Raw genomic sequence first — 27,025 nt, 5'->3', positions numbered from 1 at the left:
TTCAAGTAAATCAGCATTCTTGGAAATAACACGATTTAATCTGCCTTGTTAAAAATTCAAATTTTCACATGTAATAAGGCATGTTCAAACTTCAAGTAGTTTAAATTGCCTTCTCATAGGAATTAAAAAGATGATCACAAATTTAATCCCTGAGATATAATATCTAAAGAATGAAATACACATTACTTGCATTCTAAAATGTAAGGAAAATCAAATTTGAATACCAAAATTAGTGATTTCCTTTAAAAATAAGGGGCTACAGGGCCGTCTTCCTCAGCAAAAAAAAAAAAAAAAAAAAAAAAGAGGAGGATTGGCGGATGTTAGCTCAGGGCTGATCTCCTCACAAAAAAAAAAAAAAAAAAAAAAAAAAAATAAGGGGCTAAATTCTCCCATTAAGCTTACTGTATTTGCAGATTTTTTTCAAGACAACAAATTATAGAGTACAGTTCCTGAGTAAACACTGGATTAAGGATATTTTTCTCTTATTTTCCCACTTGAATAACTGAATATTAATAAAGCTACAATGTCTTGACCACTCAAGAGTTAGAAATGAAAGCCTCCATGGGCTTTGGTCCTGTACACATTTATTTTGCATAGACAACAGTGACTTGTCACCATCTCTTCATGTAAGTCCATGATTCTCAAAATGATGATTTCATTTACACATAGCAAAAGTTCACAAAACCTTTTAGCGCTGTTAACATTTTTCACATCTGGGAATAGAGCTAGTTCGTTTTCTTCTGATTTCTTCCATTTTTGGAATCCCACATGATTATAATGTTAAAGTACACCAAAAAGAACAGGAAGTTCAAGCAGGACACAGAACAAACCAATACAGTAAATAAGTCCGGTAATTTCTGAGGAGGATCCAGTGTGACAGTCATCAGTGTCAGAAGGACCATAGTGATTACTGAGATAAGAAACTATAACAAGAAAAAAAAAGTATTAATGAATAGTATAAAAGATAAAGCTTAAACGTACTGGTAACATTGTTTTACAGCTGTAAATGAGCAGAACTGAAGGTGAGGGTTCGGGGTTCAGTCTCTTCTGGTGGATCTCACCCTAAGCTGCATGTTAGAATCATCTGGGGGCTTTTAAAAAATCTCAATGCCCAGGCCACACCCCAGATCAAGTAAATCCATTTCTGGGGTAGCCCTCAGTATTTTTTAAAGCTCTCCGAAGCCCAAGAGCCCCTGTCTTATACTTCATACACTCAGGCACTGAAGGAAGGCATGTGAAGCAGATCATACTGCTAGTCAGGGTTAAAGTCACAGCATGCTCCAGGGCCCTGAGTCCCTAGAGGATATAAAATTCTAAGCTAATCTAAGAGCCCATCTATGAAAAAGTTTTCCATGGCAAATGGAAAATTACATTTCATATTCACTGAACACTTTCAGTGAGCTAACCCTGCAGTAAAGCATGGTGGGGCATATAGGAGAAATGCAGTCCTCTGGCCTCAAAGAGTTTTCAATTTAATTAGGGAAATGCATGAGCTAGTTAAATAAAGTCACAAGGTCACATTTTATTAAATGCCAAAATGAGTAGTAACAATAATGATCTCATTTACTGTCATTGTGTAGCAGTCGGTGTTCTTCGAGACCAGTGTACTGCACGACAGAACTTTCTGCAGTGATGGAAACATCCTCTATCTGTGTAGTCCAGAGGAGGAGCTGCCAACCACATGTGGCTATTGAGCATCTGAAATCCTGCTGCAACTAAGGAGCTGAATTTTTAATTTTATTTAATTTTACTACGTTTAAATGTCCACTTGTGTCTAGTGGCTACTGTATTGGACAGTTTAGCTCTAGACTGAGATCCTTTAAGACAAGGACCAGCCAGATCTTACTCATTTTATCCCAAGCTTGGTACAGAAGTTCACAGAAGCTCCTTAAGTGAATGTAGAAAGCAAACAGAACAGTAGTTGCTAACTTTCCTGAAGGAGGGGGACATCCCTGGAACCCTAGAAGATGCTTTCACAGCTCTATTATGACAGGACTGGTAAGACCTGAATAGAGAGTAATACAGTGAGCATTCCAGATGGAAGAGGGGGAAGGATGGGAGCCAGAAAGGCTTCCAAATAGGTAAAAACAGGCTGCAAGTGTCCTCCAAAGGGAAAATCCCTGAGTCAAACTTAGTGGGAGTGAAAATTTCTGAAGTGAAATCAAATTAAAAGTTTCAAACTTAAGAAATATGGTTGAAATATCATGATGTTCTGATCGTGAATCGGTGTTCAGACATGCTAAAATTCCTCCCAAAACAAACTCTAGCTATTACCCCATTTGTCTGCTGTTTACAGGCAAGCTTCCCAGAAGAGTTGCCTCTAACTTGCTGCGTCCAGCTCTCCTCCCATTCATTCGTGAACCCACCCTAGGTAGGCTGTCACCCCAGTCACTCCAATGAAACTGCCCTGCTCAGAGATCCATAATGACCTACCTGTGCTAAATCCAATGGCCAATTCTTATTGCCTTATTTGATCTCTCAGCAGCATCTGAAATAGCACATCACTCCCATCACCTTGAAACACTTCCTTCACTTGGCTTCCATGACACCATACTCTCCTGGTTTCCTCTGACCTCACTGGTTAATCCTTGTTCTCTGCCTCTATGCACTGTAGTATCCCAGGGCTCAGTACTTAGTCTTCTTAATCTATACTCTCCCCTTTGGTGAACTCATCCCGTGACATGACTTTAATTACTATCTATCTATATGCCGAAGACTCAAATTACCAGCCCCAGCCTGGACCTCTCCCCTAAAGTCAAACTCATATATCCAGGTGCTCCTTAATATCTCTACTTGGATATCTAATAAGCATCTAAAATCTAAACAAACATATGAGCTACCCTCAGTAAGATTAAGAGGTGACTTCTCATCAGAAAACATGGAGGCACCAAGGCAGTGGGATGGATGACATGCAAACTGCTGAAAGAAAAAGACAATAATTCTATTTCTAGCAAAAATACCCTTCAAAATTGAAGAAGAAATTAACGTAAAGTCAATACATTTGAAAATACTGAAATAATACAAAGTATGTCCAAACACATTGGAATTAAGTTAGAAAACAAAAACAGGAAGAAATCTGGGAAATCCCCAAATTTTTGGAAACTGAACAACAAATTGCTTTTTTTTTTTTTTTCTGAACAACAAATTTCTAAACAATTCATGAACCAAAGAAGAAATCACAATGGAAAGGGACTATATGTTTAACTAAATAAAAAAACATATGTATGTCAAAATTTATGGAATGGAATGCTGCTTAAACAGGGCACGGGGGAATTTGTAGGTTTGAATGCCTATATAAAAATGGAAAAAAGGATTGCTGGAAGATGGCAGCATAGGAGAACTCTGAACTCACCTCCTCCCACAGACACAACAAATTTACAACTACTCTTGGAAAAATTACCCGAGAGAGAACCAGAAACTGGATAAAGAGAACCCCCACAATAAAAGACAGTGCTGACTGAGGTAGAAGAGGCAGAAATTCCTTTCTAGAGAGAAAAAAGCCACATTCAAGCCTCAACGCTTCACAGCCGGGAGCAATCCTAAGGTACGAAGCCTTCCCTGGAGGAGTGGGGGATCTGAGCGGGAGAGCTATGCCACAATAAGCAGCTTCTGAACTCAGCACAACTGAGATGGGTGTCATAATATCCAGCTTTGCTGGATATTAACAACAACGGAGAATACCCCCAGAAAAGCCACTGAATGTAAGGGAAAGAAAAAGCCTGCTCTTAAAGGGTGCATGCACAATTCCAGCCTTTTCAGAAAGCAACCTAAAATCACCAGAAAGAAAGGTGCACAGTCCTTTGGTGAAAAGATACTCACTTGATAGGCTCTGGGTGCATCTCAGTGAGAGGTGAGACCTCCCCAGGCTGAGACCACCTCCCCAGTGACTGAGACATTGGCAGCAGCCATTATTGTGACCCAGTACAGGCATGCTGACACAGACGCTGGCAGACGCCATTGGAGTTCTTCCCCTGGGCTGTTAGCACAGGGGTCTCCCCGACCCACTAGAGTACCGATTTAATCCAGCTCAGCCAGGGCAGGCAGCCTGCCCTAGGGACTGGCCCCAGTCAACAGCAAGCCCTTGGGCAACTTGTGGGCCTGCATAGGCAGGGTGTGTGGGACCTCTGCAGCGGGGCGAGTGGGTCCACTTCAGTGGGTCGGGGCATATGCAGCGGGCAGGACTGTGTTAAAGGGGTGTGAGGGCTTGTGGGCAGTGGGGCTTGTCAGCTGCAGCAGACTTGTGCTTCACAAAGAGCCACATAAGGGATCAGCTCCACCTTCCAACACCTGAAACAACTGTGTGCTACCACGCCTGGGGCCGGCCCCACCCAGCTGCACTACTGAGACCTGACAACAGCCTTGCAGGCCAGAGGCCCACAGCAATTGTGAGCCCCTGAGCCTAGCAACCAGCCATGCTGGGGGCCTACTCAACAGAAAAACTGCAGCAGGAATGTGCTATTAGACCTTGCAGCCAATTGTGCTGGGGCTCCCCATGCCCGATAAAGTGACTGAAGGGTCCACAGCAGCCGCACGCAGCTGAGCATTACAACCAGCCAGCCAGGGGGACAGCTTAGCTTCCCTGGGCACCTGCAGCAAGAGCAACCCTCCCACAACAGGACACACATAGCCCACACAAGGAACACTCCTGGAACCCTTAGAACTGGTGATGAGAGGGAAACCACTGCTGGGCCTCATGAGGCATCTCTTACATAATGCCACCTCTCCAAGAACAGGAGATGTAGCTGACCTGCCTAATACATAGATATAAGCACAGAGAAAGAGACAAAATGAGGAGAGGAGGAACATATTCCAAGTAAGGGAACAGGACAAATCCTCAGAAAAGAGCTAAATGAAACAGAGATAACAATCTACCTGATAAAGAGTACAAACTAATAGTCATAAGGATGCTCACTGATCTTGGCAGAATGGATGAACTCAGTAAGAACTTCAACAAAGAACTGGAAAATATAAAAAAGAATGAATCAGAAATGAAGAATACAGTAACGGAAATGAAAAATTCACTAGAGGGACTCAATGGTAGGGTAGATGATACCGAAAAATGGATCAGTGAGCTGGACAAAAGACTAGAGGAAATCAGCCAAGCTGAACAGATGAAAGAAAAAAGAACGAGGAGGGGCTGGCCCGGTGGCGCAAGCAGTTAAGTGCGCGCGCTACACTGCAGTGGCCCGGGGTTCGCCGGTTCAGATCCCTGGCCCGCACTGACGCACCGCTTGTTAAGCCATGCTGTGGCAGCATCCCATATAAAGCAGAGGAAGATGGGCATGAATGTTAGCCCAGGGCCAGTCTTCCTCAGCAAAAAAAAGAGGAGGATAGGCAGATGTTAGCTCAGGGCTGGTCTTCCTCATGAAAAAAAAAAAAATAATGAGGACAATCTAAGGGACCTCTGGAACAAGATCAAGTGCACTAATATCCATGTTATAGGTGTCCCAGAAGGAGAAGAGAGAGACAAAGGAGCAGAGAATCTATTTGAAGAAATAATAGCTGAAAACTTTCCTAACCTAAGGAAGGAAACAGACATCCAGGTACAGGAAGCACAGAGAGCACCAAACCAGATAAACTCAAAGACGCCCACACCAAGACACATCATAATTAAAATGTCAAGAATTAAAGATAAAGAGAGAATCCTAAAAGCTGCAAGAGAAAGGCAACAAGTTACATATAAAGGAAACCCCATAAGGCTATTAGCTGACTTCTCAGCAGAAACCTTACACGCTAGAAGGGAGTGGCACGATATATTTAAAGTGCTGAAAGGAAAAAACCTACAGCCAAGAATACTCTACCTAGCAAGGTTATCATTCAGAATGGAAGGAGAGAGAAACAGTTTTCCAGACAAGCAAAAACTAAAGGAGTTTATCACCAAGAAACCAGCCTTACGAGAAATGCTAAAGGGACTTATTTAAGTAGAAAGGAAAAGACAACAAATAGGAGTAAGAGAATTATCAAAAACAAACAAAAAAACAATAAAATTACTGGTAAAGGCAAATATACAATAAAGGTGGCAGATCAACCACCTATGAAGCTAATATGAAGGTCAAAAGACAAAAGTACTAAAATTATCTATTTCCATGATAAGAGGGTAATGGATAAACATGCACAAAAAAGAGGTTAAATATGATATCAAAAACATAAAATGTGGAGGAGGGGAGTAAAAGAGTAGAGCTTTTAGCAAGAGATCAAACTAAAGAGACCATCAACTTAATATAGATTGCTGTATATGTAGATTATTATATATGAACCTCATGGTAATCACAAATCAGAAAACTATAATAAATACATAAAAAATTAAGAGACAGTAACCCAAACATAATACTAAAGAAAGCCATCAAACCACAAGGAAAGAGAGCAAGAAAAGAAGAAAGGAACAGAGAAGAACTACTAAGATACCCAGAAAAAAAGTAACAAAGTGGCAGTAAGTACATTCTTATCAATAGCTACTTTAAACGTCAAAGGACTAAATACTCCAATCAAAAGGCATAGGGTGGCCGATTGGATAAAAAAACAAGACCCATATATATGCTGCATACAAGAGACACACTTCAGACCCAAAGACACTCACAAACTGAAAGTAAAGGGATGGAAAAAGATACCCCACACAAATGGCAATGAAAAGAAAGCTGGGGTAGCAGTACTTATATCTGACAAAATAGACTTTAAAACAAAAGCTGTAAAAAGAGACAAAGAAGGGCACTACATAATGATAAAGGGAACAATCCAACAAGAGGATATAACACTCGTAAATATCTATGCAGTCAACGTAAGAGCACCTAAATATATAAAGCAATTATTAACAGACATAAAAGGACAAATAGACAGTAACACAATAATAGGAGGGGGCTTTAACACTCCACTTACACCAATGGATAGATCATCCAAAGAGAAGATCAGTAAGGACCCACTGGCCTTAAATGACTCATTAGACCAGATGGACTTAGTAGATATACACAGAACATTCCATCCAAAAACCGCGGAATACACATTCTTTTCGAATGCACATGGAACATTCTCCAGGATACATATTAAGTCACAAAACAAGTCTCAATAAATTTAAAAAGACTGAAATAATACCAAGCATCTTTTCTGACTACAACGGTATGAAACTAGAAATCAACTACAGGAAGAAAACTGGAAAATCCAGAAATATGTGGAGATTAAACAAAATGCTACCGAACAACAATTGAGTCAACTAAGAAATCAAAGGAGACATCAAAAAATACCTGGAGACAAATGAAAATGAAAATACAACATGCCAAAATTTATGGGATACAGCAAAAGCAGTTCTAAGAGGGAAGTTTATAGCAATACAGGCTTACCTCAACAAACAAGAAAAATCTCAAACAATCTAATAGTGCACCTAAAGGAACTGGAAAAAGAAGAACAAACAAAGCCCAAAATCAGTAGAAGGAAGGAAATAATAAAAATCAGGGCAGATATAAATGAAATGGAGATTAAAAAAACAATAGAAAAAATCAGTGAAACTAATTGCTGGTTCTTTGAAAAGATAAACAAAATTGACAAACCTTTAGCTAGATTCAGCAAGAAAAAAAGAGAGAAGGCTCAAATAAATAAAGTCAGAAATGAAAGAGGAGAAATTACGATGGACACCTCAGAAATACAAAAGATTATAAGAGAATAGTACAAAAAGCTATAGACAACAAATTCTTAGAATCATATATCCTTCCAAAACTGAATCAAGAAAAAAAAGAATTTGAATAGGCAATCACCAGTAAGGAGATCAAAACAGTAATCAAAAACCTCCCTAAAAATAAAAGTCCAGGACCAAATGACTTCCCTGGTGAATTCTACCAAACATTCAAAGAAGACTTAACACCTATCCTTCTCAAACTATTCCAAAAAATTGAAGAGGAGGAGAAGCTTCCTACCTATCCTACCCTGATACCAAACCCAGACATGGACAACACAAAAAAAGAAAATTATAGGCCAATATCACTGATGAACATTGATGCAAAAATCCTCAACAAAATACTAGCAAATCAAATACAACAATACATTAAAATGATCAAACACCATGATCAAGTGGGATTTATTCCAGGGATGCAGGGATGGTTCAACTTCCACAAATCAGTCAATGTGATACACCACATTAACAAACTGAAGAATAAAAATCACATGATCATCTCAGTAGATGCAGAGAGAAAGCATTCAACAAGATATATCATACATTTATGATAAAAACTCTGAATAAAATGGGTATAGAAGGAAAGTACCTCAACATAATAAAGGCCATATATGACAAATGCACAGGTAATATCATACTCAATAGAGAAAAACTGAAAGCTATCCCTCTAAGAACAGGAACCAGACAAGGATGCCTACTTTCACCACTCTTATTTAACATAGTATTGGAAGTCCTAGCCAGAGCAATCAGGCAAGAAAAAGAAATAAAAGGGATCCAAATTGGAAAAGAACAAGTGAAACTGTCACTATTTGCAGATGACATGATTTTATATATAGAAAACCCTAAAGAATCCACCAAAAAACTTTTAGAAATAATAAATGAATACGGTAAAGTTGCAGGATACAAAATCAACATACAAAAATCAGTTTCATTTCCATACACTAACAATGAAGTAGCAGAAAGAAATTAAGAATACAATCCCATTGGGCCGGCCCCATGGCTTAGCGGTTAAGTGCACACACTCCGCTGCTGGCGGCCCGGGTTCGGATCCCAGGCGCACACCGACGCACCGCTTCTCCGGCCATCCTGAGGCCGCGTCCCACATACAGCAGCTAGAAGGATGTGCAGCTATGACATACCACTACCTACTGGGGCTTTGGGGGAATAATAAATAAAATAAAATAAAATTATAAAAAAAGAAAAAGAAAAGTTACGAATACAATCCCATTTACAACTGCAACAAACTTAGCCAAAGAGGTGAAAGATCTGTACACTGAAAACTATAAAACATTATTGAAAGAAATTGAAGAAGACACAAAGAAATGGAAAGATAGTCCATGCTCTTGGATTGGAAGAATTCACATAGTTAAAATGTCCATATTTCCTAAAGCAATCTATAGATTCAATGCAATCCCTATCAAAGTCCATCCCAACAACACTTTTCACAGAAATGGAACAAAGAAGACTAAAATTTATATGGAACAACAAAAGACCCTGAATAGCCAAAGGAATCCTAAGAAAAAAGAATGAAGCTGGAGGTATCACGCTCCCTGATTTCAAAATATACTACAAAGCTATAGTAACCAAAACAACGGTACTGGCACAAAAACAGACACACAGATCAATGGAACAGAATCGAGAGCCCAGAAATAAACCTATACATCTATGGACAGCTAATTTTCAACAAGGGAGCCAAGAACATACAATGGAGAAAGGAAAGTCTCTTCAATAAATGGTGTTGGGAAAACTGGACAGCCACATGCAAAAGAGTGAAAGTAGACCATTACCTTACACCATACACAAAAATTAACTGAAAATAGATTAAAGGCTTGAATGTAAGACCTGAAACCATGAAACTTCTAGAAGAAAACATAGTATACTCTTCGACATCCGTCTTAGCAACATATTTTCAAGCACCATGTCTGACTGGGCAAGGGAAACAAAAGAAAAAATAAACAAGTGGGACTACATCAAACTAAAAAGCTTCTGCACAGCAAAGGTAACCATCAACAAAACAAAAAGACAGCCTAACAATTGGGAGAAGATATTTGCAAACCATACATCTGATAAGGGATTAATATCCAAAATATATAAAGAACTCATACATCTCAACAACAAGAAAACTAACAACCCAATTAACAATGGGCAAAAGATCTGAACAGACATTTCTCCAAAGAAGATGTACAGATGGCCAACAGACACATGAAAAGATGTTCAACACCATTAATTATCAGGGAAATACAAATCAAAACTACAATGAGATATCACCTTACACCTGTCAGAATGGCTACAACTAACAAGACAAGAAATAACAAGTGTTGGAGAGGATGTGAAGGAAACTCTCATACACTGCTGGTGGGAGTGCAAACTGGTGCAGCCAGTATGGAAAACAGTATGGAGATTCCTCAAAAAATTAAGAATAGAACTACCATAAGATCCAGCTATTCCACTGTTGGGTATTTATCCAAAGAACTTGAAAACACTAATGCGTAAAGATACATGCACCCCTGTGTTCATTGCAGCGTTATTCACAACAGCCAAGACTTGGAAGCAACCTAAGTGCCCATCAAGGGACGAATGGATAAAGAAGATGTGGTATATATACACAATGGAATACTACTCAGCCATAAAAAAAGATGAAATCTTGCCATTTGTGACAAATTGGATGGACCTTGAGGGTATTATGCTAAGCAATATAATTATGCTAAGCAATATAAGTCAGAGGGAGAAAGTCAAGTACTGTATGATCTCACTTATAAATAGAAGATAAAAGCAACAGCAAGCAAGCACATAGAGACAGAGATTGGATTGGTGGTTACCAGAGGGGAGGGGGGAGGGCGAAAGGGGTGATTAGACACATGAGTGTGGTGATGGACTGTAATTAGTCTTTGGGTGGTAAACATGGTGTAATCTACACAGAAATCAAAATATTATGATGTACACCTGAAATTTATGTGATGTTATAAACCAATGTTACCTCAATAAAAAAATGGAAAAAAGTTCTCAAATCAATCACCTGACTTTGAACTTTAAGAAATTAGATAAATAAGAGTAAACCAAACCCAAAGCAAGCATGAGAAAGGGTATAATAAAATTAGAACCAAAATCAATGAAATAGAAAACAGAAGAACAATAGAGAAAAATTAATGATCAAAAGTTGGTTCTGTAAAAATATCAGTGAAACCAACAAACTTTACCTAGACTGACCAAGGAAAAGAGAAGGTACAAATTCCCCAAATCGGGAATGAAAAAAGGACATCACTCCTTACCATACATAAAAATAAAGAATGATAAGGGAATACAGTGAACAACTGTATGCCAACAAATTATATAATACAGATGAAATAGACAAATTCTTAGAACACCACACTACTGAAACTGTCTCAAGCAATACAGAAAGTCTGAATAGAAAGACCTATAACAAGTAAAGAGATGGAATTAATCATTCTTAAAGTCCCACAAAGAAAGGACCAGGCCCAGACAGCTGCACTAGTGAATCATATCAAATGTTTATAGAAGAATTAACAACAATCATAAACTCTTCCAAAAAGTAGAAAGGCAGTATCTTCTCAACTCATTCCATGAGGCAAGTATTAACCCTGCTGCCAGAACCAGACAAAGATATCATAAGAAAAGAAAACTACAGACCCATATCCCTTATGAATATAGATGCAAAAGGCATCTACAAAATACTGGCAAACCCAAACCAGTGGTATATAAAAAGGATTATACACCATGATCAAGTGGAACTTATCCCAAGAATGCAAGATTAGTTCAACACACAAAAAGCAATCAATGTAATATATCTTAATAGAATAAAGGGAAAAAACACATGACCATATCATTAGACACTGGAAAAGCGTTTGACAAAATCCAACACCTTTTCATGATAAAAACGTTCACTAAACTAGGAATAAAAGAGATCTTCCTAACCAAATAAAGGCCATCTCAAAAAAACCCCACAGCTATCATCATGGTTAATGATGGAAGACTGGATGCTTTCCCCCTAAAATCAGGAAGAAGAGAAGATATCCAGTCTTGCCACTTGTATTCAACATTGTACTGGAGGTTCTAGCCAGGGTAATTGGGCAAGGAAAAGAAATAAAAGGCACCCAGATTGGAAAGGAAGAAGTACAACTATCATGACTTGTGGATGACTCATCTTATATACAGAAAATCATACAGAATCCACTAAAAACTTATAGCACAGAATACAAGTTCAATATTAAAAAATCAATTGTATTTGTATACAGTAGCACTGAACATTATGAAAATGAAATTAAGAAAACAATTCCAGGGGCCAGCCCAGTGGCATAGTGGTTAAGTTCACACGCTCTGCGCTTCAGCAGCCCGGGTTTCGCAGCACTGCTCATCAAGCCATGCTGTGGCGGTGTCCCACATACAGAATAGAGGAAGATGGGCATGGATGTTAGCTCAGGGCCAATCTCCTCAACAAAACAAAAATGAAAGAAAGAAAGAAAACAATTCCATTTACAAAAGCATCATAAAGAATAAAATACCTAGAAATAAATTTAACAAAAGAAGTACAAGACTTGTATGTACACTGAAAACTACAGAACATTGTTGAAGGAAATTAAATACCTAAGGAAAGGGAAATGCATCCTATGTTCATGGGTTTGGAAGACTAAATCTTGTTAAGGTGGCAATACTCCACAAATTGATACACAGATTCAAAGCAATCCCTATCAAAATCTCAGCTGGGTTTTTGGAGAAATTGACAAGCTGATCCTAAAAATAATATGGAAATGCAAGGGGCATAGAATAGCTAAAACAATCTTGAAAAAGAAGAACAAAGTTGGAAGACTCACATTTTCAATTTCAAAACTAACTACAAAGCTATAGTAATCAAGACAGTGTAGGGGCCGGCCCCGTGGCTTAGTGGTTAAGTGCGCATGCTCTGCCGCTGGCAGCCTGGGTTCGGAACCCCGGGCGCACACCGGGCGCGCACTGACACACCGCTTCTCCGGCCATGCTGAGGCCGCGTCCCACATACAGCAACTAGAAGGATGTGCAGCTATGACACACAACTATCTACTGGGGCTTTGGGGAGAAAAAAAAAAGAAAAAGACAGTGTGGTACTGGCATAAGGAGAGACATTATAGATGAGTGGAACAGAACTGAGAGTCCAGAAACAAACCCTTACATTTAGGATAAACTGATTTTCAACAAGGATGCCAACATAATTCACTGGTGCTGGAACAGCTGCATAAAGTTGGGCTGCTACCTCACACCATACACAAAAATTAACTCACAATGGATCAGTGACCTAAAGATAAGAACTAAAACTATAAAACTTAATTCTTCATGACCTTTGTTACACATGGTTTCTTAGATATGACACTAAAAGCACAAGCAACAAAAGAAAAAATAGATATATTAGACTTCATAAAAATCAAAACTCTTGTGCTGCAAATCAAGAAAGTGAAAGATCAACCTACAGAATGGGAGAAAACATTGGCAAATCCTCTGTCTAGTAAGGGATCTGTATCAAGAATGTATAAAGAACTCTTACAACTCAAAAATAAAAAGACAACCCAATGCAAAATGGGGAAAGTTATCTGAATAGATATTTCTCCAAAGATCTACAAATGGCCCATAAGCACATAAAAAGATGCTCAATATCAGCAGTAACTAGGGAAATGCAAATCAAAACCACAGACAGATACCATTTCACATCCCCTGCGATGGCTGGAATAAAAAAATAACAAGTGCTGTCAAGGATGTGGAGACACTGTGACCCTCATATATGTCTGATAGGAATGTAGAATTATGTAGTACTTTGGAAAACAGTTTGGCAGTTTCTTAAAATGTTAAACAGAATTACCACTCATAGGAATATACTCAAGGGAAATGAAAACATATGTGCACTGATAAACTTGTAACAAATCTTCACAGCAGCATTATTCAGAACAGCCAAAAAGTGGAAGCAACCTAATGTCCATCTACTGATGAACAGATAAATAAAATGTCATATATCCATATAATGGAGTATAATTTGGCAATAAAAAAGGAATGAAGTATTTTTTTTTAATTTTTTGTTTATTGCAGTAACATTGGTTTATAACATTGTAAAAATTTCAGGTGTACATCATTGTACTTCTATTTCTGCATAGATTACATCATGTTCACCACCAAAATACTAATTACAACCCATCACCACACACATGTACCGAATTATCCCTTTCACCCTCCTCCCTCCCCCCTTCCCCTCTGGTAACCACCAATCCAATCTCTGTCCCTATGTGTTTGTTTATTGTTGTTATTATCTACTACTTAATGAAGGAAATCATACGGTATTTGGCCTTCTCCCTCTGACTTATTTCACTTTGCATTATACCCTCAATGTCCATCCACGTTGTCACAAATGGCTGGATTTCATCGTTTCTTATGGCTGAGTAGTATTCCATTGTGTATATATACCACATCTTCTTCATCCATTCGTCCCTTGATGGGCACTTAGGGTGCTTCCAAGTCTTGGCTATTGTGAATAACGCTGCAATGAACACAGGGGTGCATGTACCTTTGCAAATTGGTGTTTTCAAGTTCTTTGGATAAATACCCAACAGTGGAATAGGTGGATCATATGGTAGTTCTACCCTTGCTTTTTTGAGGACTCTCCATACTGTTTTCCATAGTGGCTGCACCAGTTTGCACTCCCACCAGCAATGTATGAGAGTTCCCTTCTCTCCACATCCTCTCCAACACATGTTGTTTCCTGTCTTGTTAATTATAGCCATTCTGACGGGCGTGAGGTGATATCTCACTGTAGTTTTGATTTGCATTTCCCTGATAGTTAGTGATTTTGAACATCTTTTCATGTGTCTGTTGGCCATCTGTATATCTTCTTTGGAGAAATGTCTGTTCAGGTCTTTAACGAAGTATTGATACATGCTACAACATGGATGAACCTCAAAAACGTGCTCCAAGAAGCCAGTCACAAAACACCACATTTTGTATAATTCCATGTAATGGACTGAACTGTGTCCCCACAAAATTCATAGGTTGAAGCCCTACCCACAGTGTGACTACATTTAGAGACAGAAATTTTAGGGAGGTTAATGAGGTCATAAGGGTGGGGCCCTACCCTGATAGGACTGGTGTCCTTTTTTTTTTCTTATAATTTTATTTATTTATTTTTTCCCCAAAAGCCCCAGTATAGTTGTATGTCATAGCTGCACATCCTTCTAGTTGCTGCATGTGGGACTCGGCCTCAGCATGGCCGGACAAGCGGTGTGTCGGTGCACTCCCGGATCCGAACCCGGGCCGCCAGTAGTGGAGCGCACGCACTTAACCGCTAAACCACGGGGCTGGCCCAGGACTGGTGTCCTTCTAAGACGAGGAAGAGACACCAAAGAACTCTCTCTACACACACATATACACAGAGAAGAGGCCTATGAGGACACAGCAAGATCACCTACAAGCCAGGAAGAGAGGCCTCACGAGAAACCACTGCTGATGGCACCTTGATCGTGGACTTCTAGCCTCCAGAACTGAGAGAAAATAAACTTCTGTTGCTTAAAGCTACCCAGTCTGTGGTATTTTGCTGTGACAGCCCTAGCAGACTAATACATCCTGTTTATATGAAATGTCCAGATAGGCAAATCTATAGAGACAGAAAGTAGATTAGTGGCCGTCCAAGGCTGGGGGTTAGGGGTGAGGGTGCAATGGGGAATGACTACTAATGAGTACAGGGTTTCTTTTTGGGGTGATGGAAATAACCTAAAATTAGACTATGGCAATGGTTATACAACTTTGTGTACATAGTTAAAACCACTGAATTGCACACTTTAAATGAGTGAATTTCCATGAATTATATCTTAAAAAAGCAATATAAGAAAAAAGATATTACAATAATTTTTTAAAAAACAGTGCCATGCTAAGTACCATTCCTTTAAAACTGAACAACTTACCAAATGTTGTATAATTCTGGGAAGAAATGTAAAACGTGGGAGATATTTCCTAACAGAAATGGAAAAGGACTTCAAGTGCAGTTCTTCTTCAGAAGTCTTTTCAAATATTGAAAAGGAAGTTGCACAAGCTATAAAAAATGCCATTGTTGTCACAACTGAGGGCATTAGGAGCTCATCCTTCAATAGAAGAGGCACCATACTGTACGGGAAAACAGAAAAACCATCATCAGAGAATTGTCAATTCAAACCATAGTCACTCTGTAAAAAAGTTTTAATGGGTTTATAAAAACTATACTGAAAATATTATATGGAAGTTGATGTGACTCACCTAAATGTTGACACAAGTAAAAACCAAGTAGACATAAAAGGAATTTCACTTAAAACTAGGCAGACTGGTCTAAAATGACAAGAGAAAAAATATTTTAATCTTACAGAATATAATTTCAACTCTTGTAAATAATACAAACACATTCTATCTGTCTGATTTTTGGGGTAGCTAAAAAAACAGAAAAACAGCCAGCAAGATCTCATATGGACTACTGACTCGTTTTTTTATAGCTATCAGTCCAGAGAGGGTGTCACCGCCTCCTAATGACTGGAACACTGCTGCCTCCAGCAGTCCATCACTGGACACTTTTCCCCGTCATACAAACGGTAGGTTACAGAAGGATCAGATAAACAGACGTGAACAGTCAGAGAAGAGCTTTTCCACGTATTTCACCCCACTTGGTAGATAGGAAATGAGTTCCCAGTACTGTGGTTTTCAAACTTCTCTTTTAAGATCCTCCATGTGACATATTACTCAGCTGAGTTACAAACTCAAGTTATGAGACAGGATCGTCATCTGCCCCTGAAGAGAGGAGAATAGAGGCACAGAAGAACCATAAAGGGAAATAGGTGGATGATGATGATGACAGAGCAGGGGATGAGCAGGAAGAGGCTACATGAAAAGAGCAACGAGGACTTTCCATTTCATGGCTTGATGCTTTTTATATCAGGATGTATTTGTGTTGATGACAAGCACACAGCAGGTGCCCAGTGGATATTCTTTTCTCTTTCTGGGTCTTAATTCTTTCCCATTTATTCATTTACTGAACACAAGCATTTGTGGAAAACATATTATGTATAAGCATGGCTCTGAAAGGAAGACACAGATGACTATAACTCAGCCCTTAACCTCAAGGTACTTAGTATTTATAATCAAGCAGCAACCTCCCACATCCTGGACCTCTCCTCACCCTTTTCCCTCATCACCTGGTTCACAACAACCCCTGGCTCCAGCCGCACCGCACCCCCTAGGACTTCAAATACCTGGCCCAGAGGAGGGAGCGGACTCCTGCCCTTTCTCACCTCTCCCACACGAGTTCTCCCTCTCTCTGCCCAACAATGTCCAGCTTTGAATCTCATGTCCTCAGGCTCTATCCCGTTGTTCCTCATCTTTGTTATCAACCACCAGCCACAAGGCTCACTTCCCTCTTTACTCAGTGAGTTCAGCTCCTTACTCACTGTCACTCTCTCAACCCTACTCATCTTAATTCTTGGCAATTTTAACATATACATTTCAAATATAACATATTTTAGCACATAACATACACATGATCTTCCAACACACTGACTTCTTGTTTGCTGGGACTCCTCTCTTCCAGTGATCTCGTCTTCAGTCCCATACCTGGGAGTCACACTCCAGACTGCAGCCCCCCATAATCACAGCTCGTCACCTGCATTCTCACCTCTCCTCGACCTTTTCAGTACTCCAACTCCAGCAATCCTCTGACCCCACCAAGACCTTCAATCCATCGTTCCTCCCACCTCTGCACTTTGCTCTCTCCGCCAATGTCCTCTTCTCTTCTTAACGAGCATAAATTCTAAGGTCAGTCATTTTATACTCACTCCCAAGCCCTGAGCAAGTGATTTATCCTCACAGGCAAAACCGTAAACGTGCAAACACCCAGCTCTCCACCTGCACTTACTCCAACCGTACTGAGCAACTGCTCTAAAGGAAAACATTTACCCACTAACTGTTCCCACTTTAAATCCATGATCGTGATATTCAAGCGCCAGCAATTACCATAAATTTCCCTAGTCTGTTCACACTCTGTGTCTCCTTAGAAAAATGATTCACATTTTCTCTCTCCTCATACTCCCAACAGCTCCAACCCACTCTTGCCTAATAACCTTGCTTCCACTTCAGTAAGAAAACTGAAGCAATTAAAAGAACGTTCACAGATGCCACCATCACATCTACTCTCTTCCAGCATCTGTACCAATATCGCCTGCTCCCCCTTTTCATTAAGATGAACTGTTCAGGCATCTGCTCAAAGCCAGTTCTTCCATTTGTGCTCCAGATCCTGCCCCCTCCCTTTCTGAAGGACACTGCGCCAGCAACTCTCACCTCTCTCCCATGCCATCAATCTTCCCTCCCTCTACGGACCATTCCCAATGCTGTAATTTCTCCTATCTTCAAACAACCAACACATCTCTCTTGATCCACTTTCTCTACCAGTTATTGCTCTATTTCTCTGCTCTCCTTTTCAGTAAACTCATCTAAAGAACTGTCTATCTATCTCATATCACATACAAAACTTAACTCAAAATAGATCAAAGACCTAAATCCATAAGAAGGAAGAGCTAAATCCATAAAATTCTTAGAAGAAACATGAGGGTAAATCTTCATTACTCTGGATTTGGCAATGGTTTGTTAGATATGACACCAAAAGCACAAGTGACAAAAGAAAGAATAGATAAATTGGACTTCATCAAAATTAAGAACTTTTGTGCATCAAAGAACACCATCAAGAAGGTTAAAATCCGAAGAATAAGAGAAAATATTTGCAAATCATGTATCTGACAAAGGTTTAATATCCAGAATATAAAGAACTCCTAAAACTCAACAACAAAAAGACAACCACTTAAAAATTGGGCAAAGGACTTAAATAGACATTTTTCCAAAGAAGATATACATACTGCCAACAAGGACATAAAAAGATGCTCAACATCATTAGTCATGAGGGAAATGCAAATCAGAACCACAATGAGATACCACTTCATACCCACTAGGATGGCAAAAAAACAGAAAATAACAAGTGCTGGCAAGGATACGGAGAAACTGGAATCTTCATACATTACTGGTGGGAGTGTAATGGTATAGCCGCCGTGGAAAACAGTTCCTCAGTAAGTTAAATATAGAATTAATATATGATCCAGAAATTCCACTCCTGGGTATAGATCCAAGAGAACTGAAAACAAGTGTTCAAACAAAAATTTACACACAAATGTTCATAGTAGCACTATTCACAATAGCCAAAAGGTGGAAACAACCTAAATGTCCATCAGTTGATGCCTGGATAAACAAAAGTAGTATATCCATACGATGCAGTATTACTCAGGCATAAAAATGAAGTACTGATACATGCTACAACATAGATGAACTTTGAAAATATTATGCTAAGCGAAAGTGGTCAGACACAAAAGGCCACATAGTGCATGACACCATTCATATGAAATACCCAAATAGGCAAATCCACAGAGACAGAAAGTAGATTAGTGGTTATAAGGATTAGAGGGAGGAGAGAATGGGGAGTGACTGCTTAATGGGTATGGGGTTTCCTTTTGGGGTGATGAAAATGTTCTGGAAGTAGATAGTGGTGATGGTTGCACAACATTGTGAATGTACTAATGGTGTATTCTACTACAATTAAAAATATATATATATAATTTCTTTTTTAAAAAAGAATTATCTATACTTCTCTTTATTTCTTCTCCTTTCATTATTTCTTAAGCCCACCCTAATCAGGCTTTTCCCTGCATCACTCCACTAACACTAGCCTTGTCAAAGTCACCAGTGACTTCCATTTTGCAAATAGTCTATTCTCAGCCTGCAGCTTATCTGACCTATTAGCAGCATCTGATACAACTGGTCACCTCATGTCCTTTACTGAGATATAACTGACATATAACACTGTATAAGTTTAAGGTGTACAATGTGAGGATTTGATATAGGTATATACTGCAAAATGATTACCACAGTAAGGTTAGTTAACACAGCTGTCAACTCAGTTACCTGTGTGTGTGTGTGTGTGTGCGGTGAAAACTTTTAAGATCTACTCTTCTTACAACTTTCAAGTATACAATACCTGTTAAATATTGGTAACTATAGACACCAGGCTGTACATTAGATCTCAGAACTTACTCATCTTATAACTGGAAGTTTGTATCCCTTGAACACCTTCACTCACTTCCCCGACCCCCCAGCCCTGCCAACCACCAATCTGTTCTCTGTATATATGAGTCAGTTTCTATGTCTTAGATTCCACAAAGAAGTGAGATCATACAGTATTTGTCCTTCTGTCTCACTTATTTCACCTAGCATAATGCCCTCAAGGTTCATCCATGTTGTTGCAAATAGCAGGATTTCCTTCTTTTTTATGGCTGAATATAATTCCATTGTATGTGCGTGTATATATAGATGTATATATATATTGTATATATGTAGGTATATATATGTATATGTATATATATATACACACACACTTTCTTTATTCATTCATCTGTTGATAGACACTTAGGCTGTTTCCATGTCTTGGCTGTTCTGAATAATACTGCAATGAACGTGGGGGTGCAATACCTCTTCAAGATAGTGATTTCATTTCCTTCAGATATATACCCAGAAGTGAGATTGCTGGATCATATGGTAGTTCTATTTTTAATTTTTGAGGAACCTTCATGCTGTTTTCCATAGTGGCTGCACCAATTTACATTCCTACCAACAGTGTGCAAGGGTTCCCTTTTCTCCACATCCTCACCAACTCATTATCTCTTGTCTTTTTGATACGAGCCATTCTAAGAGGTGATAGCTCGTTGTGGTTTTGATTTGCAGTTCCCTGATGATTAGTGATGTTGAGCTTCTTTTCACATACCTGTTGTATGTCTTCTTTTGAAAAATATCTATTCAGGCCCTTTACCCATTTTTAATCGGATTTTTTTTTTACTATTAAGTTGCATGAGTTCCTTAAATATTTTGGATATTAATGCCTTATCAGATACTATATTGTGTGCAAATATTGTCTTCCATTCCTTAGGTTGCCATTTCCTTTTGGTAATCATTTCCTCTGCTGTGTGCAGAAGCTTTTTAATTTGATGGAATCCCACTCGTTTTTTTTGCTTTTGTTCCTTGTGCTTTTGGTGTCTTATCCAAAAACATCATCGTGAAGACCAATGTCAAGGAGCTTTTTCCCTATGTTTTCTTATAGGAGTCTTATGGTTTCAGGTCTTACATTTAAGTCTTTAATCCATTTCAAGTTAATTTCTGTGAGTGGTGTAAGATACAGGACTTCATGTCCTTAAAATACCTTCTTCACTCAGCTTCCAGGACCAACTCATGGGGTTTGCATCCTACCTTGTGGTCATTCCTACTTGCCTCTTCTCCCAGACCTCTTAACATTGTGTGGCCCAGGACTCAGTTCCCAGGACTCTTCTGTCTATACTCACTTCCTTAGTGATCTGATCCAGTCTCATGACTTTAAACGTCGTCTCTACTGACAAACTGCTCAATTTATATCTCCAGCTCAGCCTCTCTCTGGAACTCCACGCATACATCCAACCCAGACTCTATCTAAATGCTGACTCAGCATCTCCGCTTGGATGTCCCAAGTCCAGCGCTGAGCTTGGGAACCTCCCACCCTGTCCACATCGAGCGTAATCCTGCTCCACTTGCAATTTCCCTTTTTCAGTCAATGGCTATTCCATCCTTCCAGTTCCAGGCCAAAAACCATGGACACACCTTAGACTTTTCTCTTTCTCTCACATGCTACATCCAAGTCATCAGGAAACCTTCTGGTTCCACATACATACCCATACTGACCTCTCTCACCTCTTCCACTGTGACTCTCTTGGTCCCAGTCACCACCCTCTCTCACCTAGAGTTTGGCAACAGCTTTCTAAATGGTCTCCATGTCTTCTACACTTGCTCTGTGCAGGCTCTTCTCAACCTGCAGCCAGAACGATCCTTTTATTTTTTAACAGCGTCATTGAAGTATAAGTGATATACAAAGAACTGCATGTATTTAATGTGTATAATTTGATAAGCAGAGTGATCCTTTTAAAACATCGAGTCAGATCATGCTTCTTCCTCAAAACCCTACCATGGCTCCCCATTTCCTTCAGAATAAAGGCCTACGTTCCTAAGATGGCCTATAAGGTCCTCTATAATTTGCGCTCGTTACCTCTCTCCCTACTCTGGCCACAGGGCCATTCTGTTGTTCCCCAAACGTACTAGGCAACTCCCATCTTAGGGCCCTGGCACTGGCTGTTGCCTCTGTCTAGAATGTTACTCTCCCAGATGCCCACACAGCCAACTTCCTCCCTCCTCCCGCCACTCGAGTCTCTCCGCAGAGGCCTGCCTTGACAGCTGTCTCTGAAATTGCAGCCTGCACTTGCTCTTGTGCCCCCATCTCTAGTACTCCCAACTTCCTAACCCTGTTTTAGTTCTCCCTGTGCCCTTTATGACCTTCTAACTCACTATTTAATTTCCTATTTTTGTTTAATTATTAGTACCTGTCCTTGAGAATGAAAGCTAAGAAAGTAGGGATTTTTGTCTGTTTTGTTCACGGATATATCTCACGTACACAGAACAGTGCCTGGCAAATGGTAGGCACTCAATAAGTGTTTATTGAATGAAATATCTGTTTAATGACAGGCTCGCTGGGACTAGGTGAAGGAGAACTTTTAATGCTAACTCTAAAATATTTGATCAAAATTATATTAAAGCCATGCAGTGTTATAAATAATCTAGGTACAGTTGTTGAGTATGAACCCCTAGAAATTCAGGGCCTGAGAGTGCATCTGAATGTTCAGATTACAGGTCACTGAAGGAGCTGCCTTTCTATGGGGCAGAAGTTCTGGGGAAGATACACATTTGAAAGCAACACCTCTCCATGGTTCCATCCCCTGGCACTAGGAACTTGTGTAGGGTCAGCCTCACCTCACATAATTGTGGTCAGACCTAACTCAGGTTTAGACTTCGGGGGATGAGTTTAGCTGTCCTCCAAGTCTGCAGTGGTATTCTGTTCAGAGCAAAGAAGCCTTCCACACAGGCCAGTGCAGCTTACTATACAGTTCTGCGCCGAGGTTCCAGTCCAAAGCTCCACCTAATACAAAGCGATACTCCTTCCATCTGTCACTGGTCATTCTGCACGTCCCCCCACAGGAGCCTGACTAACACAGGGTGAGGGTGCAGTAGTCGCGGGCTGGGACTAACCGAGGGCAGGATTCAAGTGTTCCAATGGGTTCTGGGCAAATACTGTTTTAACACTGGGATAATGTACCCCTAACTATGACCCAATTTCTACAAAGACCAGGAAAAAATTTTAGTGATCCTCAAACAGAGTAGTCTGGTTAGGGATTGCAACAGGGTCTAACAAAGGTTCTGACTAAAGACACGGTAAGGACAAACACATGAAAGCCCTGTAGAGGAGACCGGAGAGAGCAGGGCTGCTGAGTGGACAGGGCAGAGAGGACAGACAGGCCCCAGTCTGAGGGGGGCCTCCTCGGAAGACATATTTTTTATTAGCATATGGAAAATTACATGAAGAAACAGCAAGAAATGAGAAGTATATCAGTAATAATTCTATGAAATTTTTTCAGTTTAAAACATTATACTTTATAAAGAAGTAAAACTGCAAGAGATCATTCTAGAAAAAATATGATTTTATGAAGTAATTTTATGCAACTGTATAATATTTGTATAGTTTTGTTTTGCACTTATGTGATTATATGTAATAAATTTATATATTATAAAACAGAAATAAATGAAACATATACTTGAAACATTTTTACTCACAGTGATACCAAGAGAATGGACTTTTCATGTACTTGGAAAGAAAATAAAAAGAATGACAGTGCACAGCTAACCTTCAAGGAAAAAGGGGAGAAAATGAAATATTACAACTTGTAAAATATAATACAATTTAATTACGAATCTAAATAAAAATCATTTCAAGTAAAATTTTAAAGCTTAATGTAGCTCTATCTATAAGGAAAGTACATACACAACACTAATATGCACAATATTTTATTCAAATTTAATAAGCAAAATATTTTTTGAAAAAACAATGATTATAAAGCTATACTTAACCATCTACAACAAGTTCAGTGAGACTCAGTTATTGACAAACAAAACTACTAAGTACTTCAGACACAACAAGCGTGCCTTCAGCCTCCCTCGGAATCTCTGACAATTTAAACTTAAAAAGCATGACGGACAAGGTCAAAATCTAAAACTGGCAAAACAAATCTATTTTAGTGTTTTTTAAATGTGCACTTCAATAAAATATATTAAATGTGCTACAAAGTAATCATTTGCTATCTGGGGTTTTAAATAAAATTACTTAGATCTATTTTCAGAAGTTTATATTCTGCATATTGGACATGTATCTATATACATCCAGTCCAGCCGCTCAAGCAAAACACCTAGATCACTATCTTGTACATCTACACATCCAATCCATCAGCAAATCCGATCTACACCACCTCCTAAATACAGCATCCACCCACTTCTCTCCATTCCCCTCTGCCGATGGTGGCAGAGGAGTGCTCTAGGCTGCGCCATCCTTCTCCTGGACTGCTGCAGTAACCTCCTGATTGGTAACACTCTTGCCTCCCTACAGTCCACTCCCCCCTCAGCAACCATGCCAGATCTTGTAAATTTCCCTCCAATAGCTTCCCGCTACACTTGGAATAAAATCCAAACTCCTACATGATCTGGGTCCTGCCTTCCTCTTCCAGGCTGTTTCTTACTGTCTCCCTCCCTTACTGCACACCAGCCACTTCATACTTGTCCTTTTATGCCTCAAACCGTCAAACGTGTCTCTGCCTTAAGGAAAAACTTGCCCATTCTGGTCAGTCATTCAGTTCTAGGCTCAAATGCCCCAGTATGGCCTTCCCTTACTCAACCTAAAGTAGTAACCAACCGCCCCCCCCAGCACTCTTTTCACATACACTATTTCCTTCATGGCCCTCATTACTCCCAGGTCTTTTCTTGGTAACTGATTTATCTTGTTTATGGTCCTTCTCCTGCCACTAGCATGAAAGGCCCCAATTAAGAGGGCAGAGATGTTAGCTGTCATTCACTTACATGCCAGATCCTAGAAAAGGCCCTAGCATACCGGAGACCACTTAATAAATACTACTTGAATAAATTAAATGCAAATCATCTTGCTGCTATAGATGTATTAGTATTCATACTATGAATTACCTCAATTATAAACTTATATTGAGAAATAATTCAATCTTGATCGAAAGGAAAACACTAAAATAATTACAATGGGAACTCTTTTTAAAGCTCTCAGAAGTATTTAGTAAGAATTCAAAATATTACCAACAAAAATAAAACAATAAAAGTCATTAGCAGAAGTCGTTTTTATTTTTTAAACACAGTGGCTTATATTAAAACATAGAAAATAGAATAAAATTATGAAATTAAGAGAAAGAAAATGTTTTTTCTAGCTTATAATCCTAAAAGTAATCCTCTCTAACACTGCTGCAGTTACTCAAACTCTGAAATTCCGTTCCATTATCTTTGAAATATACCTTTCTTTAGCATGCTATTTCCTAGAAAAATAATATAATCTTACATAAGCTTGCAAATATTTCAAGTTAGGCCTATTAAAGACATCAGAGCATTACTAACCACATCCCTCCTGTTCTAACCATCCTATAGAATATTAACTGCAGATGACTTAATATGCTCCGAGTTCATTCACAGAATGAAACAACAGAAATCGTCAATAAAAAGGTAATAAAAAAGAAAAGAGGACCATGAAACTATCCTTTTTGCATGTGGTACTGATATGTGCTTTTGAAATATTTCACCTTGACACCGTGTTCTGGCTTGTTTTCAGAACGCAATGTAAATAAGTGGCAGCCCCAGAATTGAAACGCTCATTTCTGAAATGCTGTCACCTTATAAGTCCACTGAGACTTACTATTTTCGTTAACTAAATTTTCTTGATATTTTAAAAAGATATTTTTAAAACGTCATTTTATAGACCAAGGTACACAGGAACAAAATGTTAAATACCACAGAAATACACCAGGAGGAATTTGTAAACCCACTCAGAGAAACCCTAAACTGTGGGAAATGTACTCAATCCATGTTCAAACTGACCAAGTCATCTTCCTATAACAGAGATTGGTCCCCGCCCCTTCTCAAAAGTCTTTTTTGGGTCCTCTTGCACACAAATCAAACTCCAAATTTTTCAACCCAACACTCAAAAGTCTTCTTATACAATCTGATCCTTTTTGACTTATCTCTCACTAAATCCTCTCCCAACCTCAACACACACACACACACACACACGTCACAAAAATTGCATTGTTTAGCAGCTCTTCCCAGAGTGTTCCCTGTCCTCGCCTTCCTCTGTACCTTCAGGCTCCTCCTCCTGTTCTGAATTCTCTCTGTGATATAACCTCCTATTCCAAATCTTGCCCAGCTTTCAAAATCTGCCTTTAATCCCAACTGTCTAAGAATCTAAAACCTGCCCCCAAAGTAATGTCTCCTTTTCCCGCATGCTCATAGCACTTAACTATACTGAGAACGTAATACCATCCGCCTTACAGCATAATTATGTAAGCATATGTCTATCACCGCTGTTTTCTTCTTTGTATTCCCTCATTGACTAACACACAGAAGAAATTAAACAGTTGTTGAATTAAACTGAAAGACCCTGATTGCTCAGGCTAGTGCCCAACACAGCACTTAAGTATGTCAAACACTCAATAAATGTTCACCAAATAAATGAATGTCCTATTTCCCAATCCAGTAAATCCTGTTCAGAGCAAGAGAATAACTATCTGTATTTTGAAAAGATCAGTTTCACCAAGAATTAAGTATCTCAAGTTATGAGAAACTTACCAGAGTAAATCTGAATACTCTGGGAGAGGGCTGAAGTGTCAATTTTATACATGCAGGAAGCAGGCTCAAAAACGTAAAACAAAAGCTAAAAAATGAATAAAAATAAAACATGTGGTTTCTTTGTAGAGGTATATAGCTAAAAACAAAAAATATCTTTTTAATATAAGGATCACATTACTTATCAACTTAAGTAGATTTCAAATTAAAGTTTATTTTTATTTTTTAAAGAGCAAATAACATTTAAATAAAATCCATATGTTGAAATATGTACACATTTTAATATATATGATTACATAATACAGAGCAAAACATAGTACTAAATGTGGCTTATGTTATTTTAGTATTTAGTGTCATTTATAGAAAAGATACAAAGATAGCTAAAAGTCAATTATCAAACACTCAAAATAAGAAAACATAACCAGGTATAAAGCGAGAATGCTGTATTTGTAACACTAACATTCATGAAACTTACTCACGAGAGAATCTCTCTGGCCCTCATTTCATAAAAGCTGATTATCTGATTTTCAA

The 27,025-nt window shown here is 39.0% G+C and overlaps 1 protein-coding gene across 1 annotated transcript in view; it reads right to left on the bottom strand.

Annotated features, from left to right (window-relative positions):
* Positions 1-373: 373 nt before the first annotated feature.
* The window catches only part of ALG6 (ALG6 alpha-1,3-glucosyltransferase), a 56,691-nt gene continuing 30,039 nt past the window's right edge, over positions 374-27,025 (bottom strand). Inside the window, exons 11-15 of the mRNA XM_058538212.1 lie at positions 26,498-26,582; positions 23,426-23,496; positions 15,917-15,985; positions 15,589-15,787; positions 374-923 (exon numbers count right to left, since the gene is read on the bottom strand). Of these exons, the coding sequence (XP_058394195.1) occupies positions 726-923; positions 15,589-15,787; positions 15,917-15,985; positions 23,426-23,496; positions 26,498-26,582 (622 nt within the window). The 3' untranslated portion in view covers positions 374-725. The remainder of the gene's footprint in view (positions 924-15,588; positions 15,788-15,916; positions 15,986-23,425; positions 23,497-26,497; positions 26,583-27,025) is intronic.

Source organism: Diceros bicornis, chromosome 4, assembly GCF_020826845.1.
Source record: "Diceros bicornis minor isolate mBicDic1 chromosome 4, mDicBic1.mat.cur, whole genome shotgun sequence".
Classification (NCBI taxonomy): domain Eukaryota; kingdom Metazoa; phylum Chordata; class Mammalia; order Perissodactyla; family Rhinocerotidae; genus Diceros; species Diceros bicornis.
Note: the sequence above shows the minus strand (reverse complement) of the source record. Positions and strands in the feature narration are given on the sequence as shown.